The sequence below is a fragment of the Festucalex cinctus genome, chromosome 16, assembly GCF_051991245.1.
Source record: "Festucalex cinctus isolate MCC-2025b chromosome 16, RoL_Fcin_1.0, whole genome shotgun sequence".
NCBI classification, from domain to species: Eukaryota; Metazoa; Chordata; class Actinopteri; order Syngnathiformes; family Syngnathidae; genus Festucalex; species Festucalex cinctus.
Genome location: NC_135426.1, coordinates 6,425,001 through 6,441,471, shown reverse-complemented (window position 1 = coordinate 6,441,471; position 16,471 = coordinate 6,425,001). Strand labels below are relative to the sequence as shown.

The 16,471-nt window shown below is 40.1% G+C and overlaps 5 protein-coding genes across 6 annotated transcripts in view; 2 read left to right on the top strand and 3 right to left on the bottom strand.

The window, feature by feature from the left end:
* Positions 1-226: 226 nt before the first annotated feature.
* trmu (tRNA 5-methylaminomethyl-2-thiouridylate methyltransferase) lies at positions 227-5,218 on the bottom strand. 2 transcript variants are annotated; one of them, XM_077500287.1, is made up of 11 exons: positions 5,018-5,218; positions 4,709-4,874; positions 4,526-4,632; positions 3,889-4,011; positions 3,632-3,804; positions 3,515-3,568; positions 3,331-3,397; positions 3,147-3,247; positions 1,770-1,914; positions 1,601-1,683; positions 227-1,535 (listed from the first exon to the last, which is right to left on the bottom strand). In XM_077500287.1, exons 1-11 carry the CDS (start codon positions 5,097-5,099, stop codon positions 1,386-1,388), a joined length of 1,251 nt encoding a protein of 416 aa, XP_077356413.1. In that variant the 5' UTR covers positions 5,100-5,218; the 3' UTR covers positions 227-1,385. The 2 variants fall into 2 exon arrangements, with proteins under 2 accessions (XP_077356413.1, XP_077356414.1); XM_077500288.1 differs by lacking the exons at positions 3,147-3,247; positions 3,331-3,397.
* LOC144003746 (L-threonine dehydratase catabolic TdcB-like) lies at positions 5,083-7,195 on the top strand. Its single transcript, XM_077500289.1, has 7 exons — positions 5,083-5,329; positions 5,439-5,616; positions 5,756-5,937; positions 6,016-6,146; positions 6,206-6,354; positions 6,435-6,524; positions 6,758-7,195. Exons 2-7 carry the CDS (start codon positions 5,439-5,441, stop codon positions 7,003-7,005), a joined length of 978 nt encoding a protein of 325 aa, XP_077356415.1. The 5' UTR covers positions 5,083-5,329; the 3' UTR covers positions 7,006-7,195.
* Positions 7,043-8,152, bottom strand: tprkb (Tp53rk binding protein). Its single transcript, XM_077500290.1, has 4 exons — positions 7,825-8,152; positions 7,622-7,744; positions 7,374-7,550; positions 7,043-7,301 (listed from the first exon to the last, which is right to left on the bottom strand). The coding sequence occupies exons 1-4, from the start codon at positions 7,963-7,965 to the stop codon at positions 7,215-7,217; spliced, it is 528 nt and encodes a 175-aa protein (XP_077356416.1). The 5' UTR covers positions 7,966-8,152; the 3' UTR covers positions 7,043-7,214.
* A 106-nt stretch (positions 8,153-8,258) lies between these two features.
* On the top strand, positions 8,259-11,171 carry alg10 (ALG10 alpha-1,2-mannosyltransferase). The gene is made up of 3 exons (XM_077500286.1): positions 8,259-8,633; positions 9,129-9,326; positions 9,458-11,171. The coding sequence occupies exons 1-3, from the start codon at positions 8,469-8,471 to the stop codon at positions 10,517-10,519; spliced, it is 1,425 nt and encodes a 474-aa protein (XP_077356412.1). The 5' UTR covers positions 8,259-8,468; the 3' UTR covers positions 10,520-11,171.
* A 1,348-nt stretch (positions 11,172-12,519) lies between these two features.
* LOC144003743 (copine-8) overlaps positions 12,520-16,471 on the bottom strand; it is a 61,445-nt gene continuing 57,493 nt past the window's right edge. Inside the window, exon 20 of the mRNA XM_077500284.1 lies at positions 12,520-16,471. This exon is cut by the window's right edge and continues 588 nt beyond it. The gene's annotated coding sequence lies outside the window, so the exon portion shown is untranslated.

Here is a 16,471-nt window from a genome sequence, read left to right as displayed (position 1 = left end):
AAGCTAAACTGAATATATGGCGTACATATATGGCGTATATTTACCGTGCACAGTATTTGAGTTCATCAGATTAAATATGGAATAATAGCATGCCCGCGACCCTCGTAAGGTTAAGCGGTTAGGAAAATGGATTGAGATGGATATGTGAGCAGGCAACAATTGGCTCCAACTTGAGGGGTTAGCTTGTATAATAACACCCCGTTGTGGACAAAAGCTGCACAACAACTCAAAAGACAGTAACGATTTTTAATAGCACGTTCCTTTGATATCTGCATTATTTAAGAGAAAAGTCACTGACAACAGCAAAATATCAAATCGTCACATTCCAAAAATAATGGTTTAAATTCTTTTTTTCCCTAGAAAACAGTAACAACTGAACCAATTAATATTCAATATATCCTGGTCATTAATAACTAATAGTTTTAATAATTTTGCATGATCTTTTTCATTGAGGATGTTGGCAATTTTAGCAGAGGCATCTTGAGATGATAAATAACACAACAGTTAAAAAAAATAAAAAATAAAAAAAGGTCATTATTTTAGAAAGATAAAATGATATTCCTAAATGAGTTTTGGGCTTTTCATAATCAGTCTCTGGATGGATGACTGGTGATAAGTTCACATTATAATGCGGGAAAATAGTTGTAAAATAGTTATATAATGAAATTGATGTAATTACATGACATTGACATTTCTTTATTTATTCACTTATTTATTTTAATCCGTTGAATGTATGTCATCTTTTTTTTTTCCTGACAGAGACAAAACATGTTAGATGGGCAAAACCCCACAGAATATTACTACATATTAATAAAACATACATCATAGTGGGTTTTGGGGAAAAAAGGATTCTGACAGGATTTTTGCAGTTGGAGACAACATGAATAATTGGAAAATTGGGTGGAAAAAATAAAAGTAAATCTTACCATCAATTAATGAACCTAAACGAATGGGGCAATTGTGTATCATAGTGGTCGGGTGGAAACTTTGAATGTTCAAATATGTATGGGCAATTTCACTTTTTTTTTTTGTCACATTATTTTAACACACTACCAAATAATTGAAAGTGATGCATAAATAAAATATAGCTTGAGAACAAATCAATAACCCCTGAAGAAGTGTTATAAAAGTCGGCCTCTTCTCACACTCTGAGGGAGCCGTGCAACATTGTGTCACCTCAAGATTGAAAGTCAGGATGTATTTTTTTTTTAGACAGTAACGAGTGAAATTAGTGAGACTTATATTTGTGTTTCATTTCATTAAAAATGGATCAGTGTAACGCTTCGGTGTAGGAGGATAAATATACCGACGTTAGTTATGCCGACTTGAACGATGCAGTGTTTGGTAACATCAGAAAGATGTTTTGTTTAAATTACAACTCCGTGTCATCTGATCGGTTTTGGCTTCTGCTCGTCTTTACTGAGTTGAGTCGCTGCCAAACATTCCCGACTCCGCTGGATGGTAAAGTTGCTGGGCCCCAGCTGGACGATCTTCCCGCTTCCTAGACACTCGTCGCTTTTATAGAGCACTGCAAACTAGAGAGAGAGGAAGACTTTGTCGCATATATGAAAGGAGTTGAAAAGTGAAATGGATTCACTACCTGTCCAGGTGTCAAAGCTCTGAGTGGCTGCGCGACTGAGATCCACACAGAGCCGTCCATGTTGAGGGTCACGGTGCATGGAGCTGCAAAGCGCTCAAAACAATATGCTGACTAAGCATGTTTCTTTTTCTGCATCAAAATCCCTCGTTTTAGCGTTAAATGCACCCACTTAGCGCCATTTGGTTGATGAAGCGGAAGTGACATTCCATCATCTTGTTCCGGGCCAGTTGGGGCGGTGGCTCTTCGGCGATCCAGTGGAAGCGATCGGTCCGCAGGGTGTCGCGGAAAAGAGACGGGTGATTTGTCGACGGCGCCTGAGGCCAAAGACGTTTGAAATTGATTAGAAATTAGTCAACTGTTTTGATTTTTCTTCAGCAAGTCAAATTTGAATAGTGCGACAGTACAGTGTTTCCTCGTTTATTGCGGGTTCATTTTTCGCGGCCTCGCTGTTTCGCGGATTTTTTTTACATCGCATTTCGGAGATAGAAGGCCGACAAACACGGCGGGAGAACTTTTGAGAGGTGTTCTTGCTGGACGGCTTTGGTCGGCCGTATCTCGCTGCACGGCATTGCATTACGGAAATGTGCTGTATAACAAGTAAGGTAAAAACACGCATTTTTAATGAAAAAAAAACTGTAAATTTAAAAAAGAAACAAATGCTGAATGAAAAAAGCATTCATAATAAACTAAAAATCTTACCAAAACAAAAAAAACATAAATGAAAAAAAATCCATACTGTGCTGTACACTGTAATAAAAAAACAACAACATACTTTTAATGGAAAAAAGTGAATGCAAATTAAAAAAAAAGAACATATATTATGAATGAAAAAGTACTTATAATAAAGGAAAAATGATACCAAAATGAAAAAAAATACATATAATTAACTGATTTTTTAAAAAAATATTTTTTTTAATTAACACAAATTTCCATTACCCCATGTAGATTTTGGAACGTAACACCCGCAGTAAACGAGGGAACACTGTATATCCAAGTTAGCGGCTCCGCCCATTAACTCATTCACTCGCAGCCATTTTCAATGAAGCCAGTGAAAATCGCTAGCGGCTGTTTTACTGGATTTTGACTGATTTTGCAAGGGCCACAGAATATTTTGTTGTACTGTTATAAAAACATGGAAGCGACCAAAAGAAAGATTAGAGTCTCTTCTTTCATCAGGAAAAAAAAAATCTGTTTCCTATAGCTAGGTTTCATCCTTATTTACAAACCTGTTGAAAACTGTCAAAAAGAGCTTGTTGTAACATTGCCCTGGCTGATCTCTTATACTCTGCTGCCACCTGCTGTATGTGTTTTTTTTTTTTTTTGTAATAACCACCATTGCTTTAAGCGACCTCTTCATACCAGAAGCTGTATCAAAGCCTTCCGTATGCTAACAAAAAAAAAATTATACAACCATTTTTGGGAGTGCAGGATAAAGTATTACAAAAGGTTACACGTTTTTGGGTGTGAATGAGTTAAGGATCCATTTTTTTAACATTTGATGTTCTTTCTTGTGTTCTTAAAAAGTCGCTTGACGCAGAAACCTTACCACCAGCACATCCCCCGTATTGACATCCTTGTCCACCACAAACCAAGCATCCCTCTGTCCTCCAATCCGCGCCCTCTGGCCCAGCGTCAGAGTGAACCAGCCTTGACGGGGAGGTCAAATGAGGTGCCATTAATTTAGGGGTGCACTGAATTCAAACGCGCTGCCCACAGCTGTAAAAACATACCTTTGTGTGTGCCCATTACGTTCCCATCCTCAATAGATACAAAGTTACCAGGTTTAGGTTCGAGGTACTGGGGGGAGACGTTAAATGGAATAGATTGTGACTATCCCGGCTTAACTTCCCATAAAAACCAGAATGTCGACCACATTTTGGCAGCTCTAATCAAGTTACACATCATCAAACTTACCTCCAGAATAAACTTTTCAAAGTTTCTGTCGCCAATGAAACAGATGCCCATGCTCTGAAATAAACAATCTGGTATTAAACACAAATGCGGTTTCTACACGCTCTTATTTTGAGTCACCTCTTTCTTTTTCAGCACATGGTGAAAGCCCGCTTCAGCCGCCACCTTTTTCACAAAGTCCTTGGTGAGGCCGGCGAGCGGGAACAAGGTCTGCCGCAGGGCATCCTGGGAGATCTGGCTAAGGAAGAACGTCTGGTCTTTGACGAGGTCGGCCCCCTTGTGCAGTCTAACCGCTGTTGAGAGGGGTGGGAGCAGAGCGGTGAGGAGAAATAAGGGTGTAAAAAAAAAAAAAATCACAGAGTGAAGGCAACACGTACGGTTTCGGAGCTCAAATCGATTTCTGAAGAGCACGAGGGGCCCAGTTTTGGGGGTCTGCTGGAAGACCTCCTCGTCTTCCTGGGAGGTCCTTGCATAGTGGCCGGTTGCCATGGCGTCAGCACCTGCATGTCAAAACGCACAGAAAAATGTCATAATGTCTCAAAAAATGGTAGTAGGATAAATGTAAAAAACATAATTTGCAGTGACTTGGTTATTTTTTTTAAAATATAATAAAGATGTTGAAATCTACATGATATGAGATGCTATGCATAATGACAGAATAAGCCAGTAGTGAGTTAAGGAGCAGAAAATAAGAGTTGGGAAATTAGAAGCGCATTATTTGCACTATTTCTCTTGTTGAAAACATACAATGAACTTATATATTTTTATCAGTTGTTTTTTTTTTTTTTTTTTTTTTTTTATCAGACAACTTATTAAAAAACACAAAAACAAAGTAAGATCCATAAATGTTTTGGTTGTACCCAAGAAACAAACATAACAGATGGGTTTCAAAATTATAACAAAATAATCCATAAAATAGACTATTATATACATTTAATTAGTTATATTTAAAAAAAAAAAAAATGTGGACCTTAAGCCAAAAAAAGGTGCTCACATTTGTAGACTGCAACATACCTAGAGTTATGATTGCATACTTGTGAAAATGGTTGAATTTAATATGCTTATTGCAGAGTATATCTGGATTTGGTGTCCTTCCTTTCTCATACTCCTTTAACAGATTACTGAAAAGGTGCAGAAGACCACAATTAGATTGCAGGAAAATGAGATGATAACATTTAATGTTAACATTTTGAATACCTGAAAACCTCGTGCCAGTATTCCTTAACATACGACACTTGATGGAAGGGGATGCCCAACATCTGGCACACTTTGTAGGCATCCTCGCAGTCCTTCTCTGTGGTGCACACTCCACTTTCATCCAGGGAGTCCCAATTCTTCATGAAAACCCCAGTCACGTTGTAACCTGAAATGACCAACATTCAATTATCCCCCCCCAAAAAAGAGAGAGAATGACTTAAGTTTGTTCATTTGTGTATGCGATGTCAATAGTGGTGGTGTACCTAATGAAGTGGCCGGTCATTAGATGTCAATGTGACTTCGACCCACCTCTTTTCTTCAGCAGCAAGGCCGCGACGGAGCTGTCAACGCCGCCTGACATGGCGCACACCACGTGCCGTATAACACCCATCTTCTTCAACTAATTCCGCTCACGTACCTGTTAGAAGTAAAAAGAAATTAGCTTAAATGTCTCATGTGTCGCTACTGAGCACAGCCATGATTGTAGTCCATTACGATTTAATGTCCCACTTGAAACCCCAATCACTCCGGAACCTTTTCCTCACGGGGGGAAGAAAAATATTGTAACACCGCCACGGAGCAGCGAAATGCAGAAACATTATTGAGTCTTTATGAATAAAGGTGAGTGGAATTTAATCAATTAATTTATTTTTTTAACGAGTTTAAAAGTAAAAATTACCCGGAACTGTCTATTTTTTTTTAAATGGTGGATTTACATTGTTTTGAGCAGATGGGTGAGGTGTCTGCAGACAGCGTCACCCTGGATCTTCTACTAGAAGCCAGGGAGACAGTGAGGAGAAGCCCATTGGGTGTCATCACCACCCCCATGATCCCATGGAGCCAGACCACCCTGCCTGTCAACAAGGCTCATAGTATCCACATTAAACTGGAGAACATGCAGAGAACAGGCAAGAGTGTGCTTTTAAGTTAGATTTCGTAGACTTTTGGACCGGGGAATGAAAAAAAACTAAAAAATTATATTAGAAGTTAAATAAAACGTAACTGCTCGTTGTTTTTTTTGTTTTTGTTTTGTTTTTTAAATTGCAGGGTCCTTTAAAATTAGAGGTGTGGCTAATCAGTTTGCCAGGAGGTCAGAGGGTGGCAATTTTATCACCATGTCCGCAGGGAATTATGGCAAGTCATTTGCATATGCGTCAAAACACTACGGGTCGAAAGGTAAAGTGGTGATGCCAGAAACTTCCCCAATGTCCAGATCTGTCCTCATACAGGTCAGAGGTCATGCACATTAATACATAAAGTAAATCAGCAGTTTACTCACTTTTTTTGTTGTGTTTTGTTCTCTTTAGAGTTTTGGTGTGGGCGTGGAGAGAGTTCCCACTTCCTGTCTGATGAACGTGGTGAACCGTTGTGTTCAGGAGGACGACATGACCTTCCTGCACTCTTACGATGACCTGGATCTCATCGCGGGACATGCAAGGTACTCCCAATATGAAACATACAAGTGGATGAGGTTTAACTGTGCGTGTGTATGTGTAGTTTGGGTCTGGAGGTCCTGGAGGTGGTGCCTGAGCCTGATGTTGTGGCGGTATGCTGCGGAGGAGGGGGGTTGCTGGCCGGAGTGGCTGCTGCAGTCAAGCTGTCGGGATGTGACAAGACCCGAATCTACGGTGTGGAGCCAGAAGGAGGTATAAGAGAAAAATGTCTTCCAATTGTTAAAATGAGCCATACAGCTTAAGTCATGGCTGATGTGAATGTTTGACTTCAGCCTGCACCATGTACAAGAGCTTCATCCAGAAGAAGCCGGTGGGCATGGACGCAAGCAGCATTGCATCAGGACTTGCACCGCCATTTGCAGGTAGTGCAATATGAACATTCACGTTTAATTTAATCAAAAGATTTTTTTTTAGTGGAAGTATCTGAAAAGAAATCCCTGATTGTAAGTTATCTCAAATAAATTAGAACATAATCTCGACAGGATCTCTTGAAGGGGACTTCATTCATACAAACTTGCTTTTAATATCTTGAATTCTCACACACAAACGCGCAATCTCATGGCATAATTTTTTTCTTGATTTGATCTTAAATCAGGCAAGCTCCCCTACGAGCTGTGCCAGCGCTACGTGGAGGAAATCGTCCTGGTGAGCGACGACGACATCAAGGCGGCCGTGTCGACGCTGTACCGAGCGGGCCTGGTGGTGGAGCCGTCCGGTTCGGCCGCCTTCGCCGCCATCGCCGCCGCCAAAATACCCCGACTCGAGGGGAGGGACGTCGTGTGCGTCCTCAGCGGCGGCAACATTGGCAAGGACGAGTTCGCAAACTTCCCGGACCCGGACTGACAATTGTGAAATTCACTCCGTAATAGAAGACGATCGCTGACGTGTCAAAAACACATTTTTATAACAAACAAAGCACATGAAATCTGTCTTGTTGACATGTTTGTTTGTATTGAGACAAGGAAAAGAGAAAAGCGTAAACCTATTAATTTCATCCTAATTCAGGACAAATAAACAATACTCTGTATGGACAGATGAGGGTCTTATTGAAGTTACATTACATCCTTGGTGGCCATTCTGCATATGACTGCATCCAGAATAGTGCCACACTTTTCCTCCTGAGGACTGACTTTGTACAGCTGAAAGACAAGACAAATGGAAAGATGAGGGTTTAATCCATTGGGACAAACGTGTCCATGATTGGACAATACCTTTTTAATCTTTTCAAGGTCTGACAAAGTGGAAATGTCGTCCACTGGAATCTGCAGTCCATCCACTTTGGTCGCGATGTCCCCCACCAGGTGCGATTCTTCTTTGTTGTGGACCAGGACCACCAGGATGGAGTTGTCACCATCCGCGGTGCCAAATCTTTTGAAGGCTTCTGAGATCTGTTTCAAGGGATTATTTGCTCAGGTCCAACAAAATAGCAGTTGTTAAATATTAAGAAGTGCAAACTTACGTTATTAGTAGGTGACAGGTTGAAGATGATCTCTGAAAATAAGCTTCTTGTCTTCATTTGATTGATTTTCTGCAAATGCACAGCCTTATTTGCAGCCACCACCACTTGGAAAGGACTCAGCAGCTAAAACGAAGGGAAAATAAAAGGTAAAAAAGCTTAATGACGAACAGATTTAATGAAAATTCTCTAAACTTGAAACTCACCATAGTGGGCTTGATCAGAGCACCTTTTATTTTTCCTTCTACGGCATTTTGCCGTAGTTCGGCAGCATTTTGGACCTCTTTAAAAAGAATCTGCGTCACGTTGAGTTCGGGGAAAAGTTCTAGAGTCTGAGATAAATGCATTTTACGTATTTATGTTTTTAAATCAATAACGAACACATTGGGGGGAAAAAGAACACCGCGCCCGAGTTAAGGTTGCGCAGGGGACCAAAAATACTGCAACACCGGAAGAATGGACTTGAGGAAAAACAACTGTATAAAAGTCATTTTAATAAGGTTGGAATTATATTGTGCTCACAGGCGTTACATTAAATTCTGTACATATGCTAGATGTTATTGTGCTCGGTAATTCGTCTATATTAAACTAATAGCGAGTGCAGCAAACATCTAGGAAGCAACACGTAGCACATGTTCCACATCGAGCCTATTTTGAAACTGCATCACTCGCTGTCAACAATAGCGCTTCCGTTCCGCGTCTGTAACCTAAACAATGGGCAACCCATGCATTATTTTTAAGGACTTTTCATTTGCGCATATTGTAGTAATGCAGGTAAACAACACGCTAACAGTTTTAATAGTTTGTTTCTTGTAGCAATTGCGTTTAGCGATTACATCGCGTGTAGAAAATGGATAAATTCGAAGGCTACATCTTCACCGCGTTGTGCAGCACCAACTTTCTGGTGTCCTGCCTGCTCTTCTCCAAAGTCACCCGGGAGCAACGAGAGCCCTACATGGACGAGATTTTCCATGTGCCCCAAGCTCAAAAATATTGCCACGGGAAATTCAATCAGGTAAAATTGTTTTATCTCAAATTTTGGTGGAGTGACTAGCGGATTAGCTAACGGTGCTCATCCGGAGACAGCGCGAGTTTTGAGCCACCATTTCATGCAAAGATATTCAAATTACGAAATTATCCAAGCAATATGTTTTTGTAACTGCATCATTTGAGATTGCAGTCTCATTTACTTTAACCATGAAAAAAAAAATCGCATTTGTACTACAATTTCCATAATACAACCTTGGGCGTTCTTTTTTTTGTGTGTGCGTGTAAACAAATGACTCTATCAGTGATTAAATTCACCGATATATTCTTCTCTAAGGTGCAAAAAAGAATTAAGTAAAAAATTAAATAAGGATGCAATGAAATATTACTAACAATTATTATTCATTATGTTACAATAAACATACTTATAACCAGTTATAAAATCTCAATAAAATGTACTGGAAAATGTCCTCTCCTTTACAGCCCTAATGTTTTTATTTTATTTTTTTTTCTTTATGCACAGTGGGACCCGATGATCACCACCCTCCCAGGCCTCTACCTGGTCTCCGTGGGCATCATCAAGCCCGTGGTGCGACTCGCCGACATGACGGGCGAAGTGGTGTGCTCCACGGCCATGCTGCGCTTCATCAACCTCCTCTTCAACTGCGGCAACCTCTACCTGCTCTACCGGCTCATTTGCAGGTTACACCCGAAGGAGAAGGTGAAGTTTTTATCAGCATCACAACTGGCCAACTGAAATGAAGCAGATTTTATTGTTTGTTTTTTTTTTAAATACATTTTTCAGTTAATTTGGTATGAGACGCAACTTTCACTTGTCTGTTTCCCGTCCAGACGCGAACAGCCGCTCGTCGGATCCTCTCGGCGCTGTCGCTCTCCGCCTTCCCCGTGCTCTACTTCTTCAACTTCCTGTACTACACAGACGCCGGATCCACCTTCTTCATCCTCTTCACGTACCTGATGACGCTCCACGGCTGCCACAAGGCCTCGGCGCTGCTCGCCGCCTGCGCCGTCCTCTTCCGCCAGACCAACATCGTGTGGGTGGCCTTCTGCGCCGGCACCCTGGTGGCCGGCCACATGGACGACGCGTGGAGGGCGGCGCATTCCAAAAAGTCGGACGACAAGTCCGCCGCGTTTCACGTTCCTCTTTCTCTAAGTGGAGCCAAACGCGTTTTCCTTTTTAGTGTGGAGTTCTTTACTTGCGGCGCTCATGTGAAGGCGGTGCTGCTGGTGGCGTGGCCCTACGCGCTGGTGGCGGCGGGGTTCCTCGCTTTCGTGTGGCAGAACGGCGGCGTGGTGGTGGGCGACCGCGCCAACCACCAAGCCTGCCTCAACTTCCCACAGCTCTTCTACTTCTTCTCCTTCGCCCTCTTCTTCTCCCTTCCCGTCTCGCTGTGTCACCACCGCGTCCGGCGCTTCCTGCAGGCCATGAAAAAGCGGCCCGTCCTCTTCCTCGTGGCCACCGTCGTTTCCGTCCTCATGGTGTGGAAGTTCACCGCCGTCCACAAGTACCTGCTGGCGGACAACCGCCACTTCACCTTCTACGTGTGGAGGCGGTTCTTCCAGCGGCACGAGGTGCTGCGCTTCCTCCTCATTCCCGTGTACATCTTCGCCGGCTGGCACTTCCTGGACTCGCTCAAGTCGCGCTCGCTCTTCTGGACCGCGGCCTTCCTGGCTTGTCTCCTGGCCGCCACCGTCCCGCAGAAGCTGCTGGAATTCCGCTACTTCATCGTCCCGTATCTGATGTACCGCCTGCACATGCCGCTCCCGTCCGTGGCCAGGCTCGCCCTGGAGTTCGCGCTGTACGCGGCCGTCAACGGTGTCACCATTTACGTTTTCGTCAACAAGACGTTTCGGTGGCCGGACAGCGCCGCCGCACAGAGGTTCATGTGGTGAACTTGAGCGAAGAGCAGGATAGTTTGAGGAAAGATCAAAACAAGGTCGTCATGTGATGTTGAATGCGAGCACATTGTGTAATTTATTCTGGTTGGCTTTATTATGATTATGGAGACCAAATGGTTTTGTTTTGTTTTTTTACAAGATTTGTACTGTATAATCAAAGAGACCTGACATATAACGTGCAACCGTAGTGTTGATTTTGTGCAAATTCAGTGTTAACTCTTGTTACGGACAATTGTCTTTTTTTTTTTTTTTTCCCCCCTGTCCAAATAAATACTTCCTATGATTGTTGTCCGAGGTGTAGTTTGCCGCAAGGCAAGGCGGGCAATTGCTCCTTAGCCAGCAGGGGGGCCCAGAGGGCCAATAGATGTGACACAAAGCGCATATCCTCCACATTAGCAGTGCAACAATGATAATTGAGCATCTCAAAATCCCTGAGTCAGGTTTTTTTTTTTTTTTTCTATGCTTGGGTGTCTAAACAAGGCAAACCTCACCGTCAACGTCAGAAAAGGATCGCAGCATCCTTAAATTGTCCTGCAATAAAACGCAACTCTTTATTTCTTTACGGGTGCTAATGGATGGAAGATTGGCAGGATTTGGATGGATTTTTTTAAACTGTAAATTCAATAAAATTGTATTCAATCTTAAATGCACGAAATGAGTCATTTTTGAAAAAACGGAATTTATATATATATATATATATATATATATATATATATATATATATATATATATATCATGACTGTAAGTCCCTGACGACAGCAGTTACGTGCCATCTCACAGCAGCGATAACAAAACAATTACAGTTTACAAGAAAATGTTCTATTTATAAAAAGAACCGTGGGAGTACAGCGGGTGGAGAGGCTAAATGATGTGTTTTGATGTTTTTTTTTTTAATGGTAGAGTAATTATGAAAGCTGCCTACAGTCATGTCGCTTGTCAACGAAAAAAATAATAAAAACTTAGAATGGATTTAAAATTAAAAAAATAAAAAGAGGCGTAGGCTATCCAGTCACACTAGAGTGGTGATTCTTTAAATTAAAAATCCATCAATTTTCCTTTGTCTTTCTTTTTATTTTGTCCTGGGCAAATATTCAATCAAGCTCCCACTTTTGCAGCGTCTCATTGGCGTGTTGCTTGGCAACAGAGGCCATGTCAGGAAGTGACAAGCGCACATAATTGCGCCCCTGCTTGACAGAGAAAGCAGTGTTCATTTGACTCAGTCAAGCCGTCCCGTCTTTCTTTTTCTTTTTTAAGTATTCCAAAAAATGACATGACCTTTTGTCTACACTAATCACCATGTAATCATTCCAGTCAAAAGTTTAAACAATTAAGGAGCAAAGGAATCTGTCTGTTCATTTTAATAATAAAATATTACATATGTGTCTAGAAAAGGCGTCTCTCTCTCTCTCTCTCTCTCACATCAGATGTTTGATTGACAGCGATATTAGCACTTTCTTTCCCCACCGCGCCTCTCCATCAATCTAGCCTCCCGTGGCCTCAAAGGATGCTGGGAAAATGAAGCTATTTACGGCAACCTGAGGCACTCCAGTTTGGTGTAAATACACATTTTTGTGTTACTTTTTCGTGTGATATTGACAGTAGCGTCGAATGAGGTTGTCATGTGAATGGCAGCCTCGATTCACACGTGAAGGTTGACGTGTGGAAATACCATCTTGTACTTCAACTTAAGTATGGGGTGTGATTACTTTTGCCACCCATGTGCATAAGTGTTGCTTTAGCTTTGGACACCAATGGCAACTACTTATACACGCCATCTGGTGCTTCTCCAAGTGTTACCGAAAAGTAAAAAAACAAAAAAAAAAAACTTAGTAATGCCGGCATAAGATTAAACAGGAACCGAATCACTGAGATCACCCATTTAAGTTGTTTTTTTTTTTTTTTTTTTAATAACAGCTCAGTTGTTATTTTTGTCTCCTGGATGCATTAGAGTTCACTAATTGACTCTTGCATGTGTCGACCTCATTCACAGATAGTTATTGATATGAATATTTTTATTTTATTTTTGTTAAAAAACATTGTTCAATACAGAAATAGTCATCTATGTAATAAGACAATCAGTATTCAGTCATGCTTTCTCTGATTATTAATCACTGTTAACAAATAAAAAAAAAATAAAAAAAATAAAAATAAAATCATATCCACCGCTCCCCAAAAAAATTACACACTAAGTGTGCAAAAGAAATCACGCCAGAACGCAATAGAGCACTGACACAAAATCCTATCTCAAGACAAGGCATCACACAATTTCCAGAAAAAATCAGTTAAGGCCATTTTTGTACAATGATTTTTCCACATTATATACTTGAAAACACAGTTGTATTTCACAAAAAGAAAAGGAACTGGTGCATCCTTTGTAAAACTGTACATGCAAACATAGTGCACATTGTTTCCGAGATATGAAGAGCATACAAGATTATATTTGGATAGCTTTGTAGTAAACAAAGGTCTTTGTGTGTTAACACTATTAAAAACACTTTTAGAAAGGCAACACACGTGCATACACGCAAACACAAGTTGATCTTATATGAAGTCATAAATTGAACTAACAAGAGCTCGGACCCCGTTCGCTCCGGTTGTTTTACTGGATTTGGACTTTAAAAAACATAGAACCTACCAAAAGAAAGATTAAAGTCTCTTCTTTCATCAGGAAAAAAGTATATTTGTATCTGTTTTGCAGCAATTGGCATTAGATTATAGCTAAATTTCATCAACATTCACAAAACACTGTCAAAAAGAGCTTGTTGCAACATGGCCCTGACTGATCTCTTATACTCTGCTGCCATCTGTTGGCCGTTTTTTTGTAATAACGACCACCCTCTTCATGTCAGAAGCTGTGTCTCTTCTTTCATCGGGAAAAAAGTACATTTCTATTTGTTTCTGTTTTGCAGCAATTAGCATTAGAATATAGGTGAAGTTTCATCATTATTCACAAATCTGTTTCAAACAGTGGTGGAAACAGCTTGTTTTCCAACTTGCCCTGGTTGATTTCTTGTACTATGCTGCCACCTGATGGTCGTTTTTGTAATAACTACCATTGCTTCATGCATTCTCTTCAGTTCAGAGGCTACATCAAAGCTATAGCATAAAAAAAACATGACTGTTGTAATGTGGATATGTGTATCCCTTTTTATGGTTAGCCTATGACATTCTTGTAAAAGTACACCAAATATGGATATTTGGGACTGTTAAGAAAGAATAAACATTTTAGTGTCAACAGAATTTTGTCAATTTGTGCTGATAAGTGCATCAGTTTGATGCAATTTCCTGGTCCCAGTTTGTGTTGGCAATTTTGTGTTGTTCTATCCAAAATGCTACAAAATCAAACTACGAACGTCCCCTTCTCTGACCACAGTCTGCTTGTATTGGCTGAGCAAGTTGTCAACATGCAGCCTGGGCAGGTAAAAAAAAAAAAAGAAAAAACAAGAACTCTGCAGCCTTCCCACCTGCAACAGTTAAAAATAAAGTCCACTGTGAACTTCCGTGCCAGCGGATCAAAACTAGATCTGTTACTGGAGGTTTTAGCGAGCACTTTAATGAGCTCCCTTATTGTGACCTGCCAACCTAATGATGCGTGCAAGCTATACCTGGAACACAGTTGGGTGACCAAGTACACACACACGCACACACACACCACAGAGCTCGATGTGTTGGCCATTTTGCTACAATAGAAAAGCACGTCACAATTTGGCACTATTTGCTACCATTTCATACACAACATAAAACAATAATAATAAGCAATGTGTGATCTTTTAACGAGATATGTTGTATTGGTCCCACTGTGAGATACATCCAACCGCATGTTGCCTTCAATCCTTAACATTATATTTTCAAATAGCAGCTTTGATATCAATCCAAGTATGAATTTTTCAATAGTAATCCACTACGTACGTCAAAATGAATTACATAAAATGAGTGATTCCTTCACATAAATGGAGAATGCAAGATAAAAATGTTGCATTCGTAGTCAGTTTAAATACTTTTTTTCACCCCCCCCCCCCCCATCACATTATGATAATCAACGTTTCATATAGGTCATATGCTGCTCAATCACTTCACATTCAAGGAAATTTATTTATTTTTTTTTCTGGACAATTGACAAATTGTCTATATTCTTTGCATTTTTTTGACCACTGGGCTCTATGCTCAAACACAGTTTGAGAGCAGCTGCTGTCTTTTTGAACATGAGGCATGATGTTAAGATGAAATAATAACACACGCACACAAATATACAAACCCCCGAGCTTGTGGGCATCGCTGCCAAGGCAGAGAAGAGACAGAGAGTGTTTCCATTAAGAAAAAAATAAGATACAAATAAAAGAAAATAATGCATAAAAAAATTAAAATGGTGTTTTAAAATGTGTTTCCATTGGTAAACATGCATTAAGTGTCTTTAGAAAGGCAAAATGAAAAACCACATTATACAAGAAAAGATAATACTGACCAGTAAGTATAAATCTCAAACTGTGGGTAGAAAAAAAAAAGGCAATTCAATCAAATTAGAAATTGACTTTTTTTCAACCTAATTTAAACTTTGACTTTCATATATAGCTTGAAAAAAATGACAAAATGTGTCTGTTTTTGTCAATATTACAATTCTCATTACAATTGTTTTTCTCAAAAATATGAATTTGCACCTTTTTCCCCCCTCAAAAATAGGCAACCTTTTACTTCTCATGGCATTTAGGGGTAGACATGGTAATTATGTTTAATTGGCGTTAGATATTCTGAGGAGGTCTCAAAATCTTTAAGAACCCCTTTCTGTAGATAAAAAACAAATCATGCACCACACGTTTGTGGCCATAATGCCAGATTATGTAGTACATTCAACTACATTATTAGTACATATAAATAGGGATGTAACGACAACGGCAATATTGTGATATCACAATATTAAAACTGCCACAACATATCGTCGTCGTCATGTCACGATATTAAAAGCAGCACATCTGTATAAAAAAAAAAAAAAAAAAAAGTCGGGTTGATTTCCATTTGTGCAGTTCTAGCACCCTCTGGTGGCTAGTTTTTTTAGTGCAGTTTAATTTTCACAAGGCATATTTTGGCCCTTCTATGTTTAAGGTCCACACTAATAGTAAGATGAAGGGGAATGTAATATGCTTTTGAAGCGAGTCATTATGTGTAGGAACTCAATGTGTGCTTGCATGAGAAAGTAAGTGCCTAATATAGATGTATTGTATTTATATATATATAATATTTATCATATTTTTATAATTTTTCATTGCTGTATTGTACAAAAGCACAATATTATGTGTTTTTTTCAGTATCAGCTCTTTTTTTTTTTTTACAATATATATTTTTTTTGTATTGCTAACCTCCCCACAATGTTGCGATAATTATCGTATTGTGACCTGCATATCGTGATAATATCGTATCGTGATGTTTGGATATCGTTACATCCCTACATATAAAGATGATTCTTAATAAAAAATCAAATGTGTCAACTGTGGTCTCAAATCAATGGTAGTGTTTAAAAAGTAAAATAAACTTGATGATATGTGCAACAGACTGTATACAGTATTGGCAACTGCAAATGGTGTATTAGTACAAATGGATGGAAACACAGCAAGAGAGGGGATCTTTTTGAAGGAAGACAGACAGACAGAAAATGTTACCTCCACACAGACTTGCGTTCACGCTCAACCCACCTGGAGACAGACGGATGGTTTGGAGGAGGTAGTGCAGGGCCGCTATACGCATGTACGTGGTCCAGGCTACACTCATGCAAAAAAGGGGTCATAAACACCAGCGGTACAGTTGAGTACGGTACGGTACAGTTGGGCTACCAGGACCTGCACTGCTGCTACCTGACACAAATGTCAGGAAAGAGAGAGACAATATCACAAGCTTGATATTGAAAATATAAAAGTATGAAATCCTTACTGTAAACAGTGAGTTAGTTTGAGAGCC

Coding starts and splice junctions, on each gene's coding strand:
- trmu (XM_077500287.1), bottom strand. CDS start 5,099: ATGGGTGTTATACGGCACGTGGTGTGCGCCATGTCAGGCGGCGTTGAC. Junction 4,633..4,708: donor TACTGGCACGAGGTTTTCAG/GTATTCAAAATG, acceptor GCACCTTTTCAG/TAATCTGTTAAAGGAGTATG. Junction 1,915..3,146: donor ATACGGGGGATGTGCTGGTG/GTAAGGTTTCTG, acceptor CTTTGGCCTCAG/GCGCCGTCGACAAATCACCC.
- LOC144003746 (XM_077500289.1), top strand. CDS start 5,439: ATGGGTGAGGTGTCTGCAGACAGCGTCACCCTGGATCTTCTACTAGAA. Junction 5,617..5,755: donor GGAGAACATGCAGAGAACAG/GCAAGAGTGTGC, acceptor TTTAAATTGCAG/GGTCCTTTAAAATTAGAGGT. Junction 6,355..6,434: donor CGGTGTGGAGCCAGAAGGAG/GTATAAGAGAAA, acceptor GTTTGACTTCAG/CCTGCACCATGTACAAGAGC.
- tprkb (XM_077500290.1), bottom strand. CDS start 7,965: ATGCATTTATCTCAGACTCTAGAACTTTTCCCCGAACTCAACGTGACG. Junction 7,745..7,824: donor CTCTGATCAAGCCCACTATG/GTGAGTTTCAAG, acceptor CCTTCGTTTTAG/CTGCTGAGTCCTTTCCAAGT. Junction 7,551..7,621: donor ACCTGTCACCTACTAATAAC/GTAAGTTTGCAC, acceptor CCCTTGAAACAG/ATCTCAGAAGCCTTCAAAAG.
- alg10 (XM_077500286.1), top strand. CDS start 8,469: ATGGATAAATTCGAAGGCTACATCTTCACCGCGTTGTGCAGCACCAAC. Junction 8,634..9,128: donor GCCACGGGAAATTCAATCAG/GTAAAATTGTTT, acceptor CTTTATGCACAG/TGGGACCCGATGATCACCAC. Junction 9,327..9,457: donor GGTTACACCCGAAGGAGAAG/GTGAAGTTTTTA, acceptor TTTCCCGTCCAG/ACGCGAACAGCCGCTCGTCG.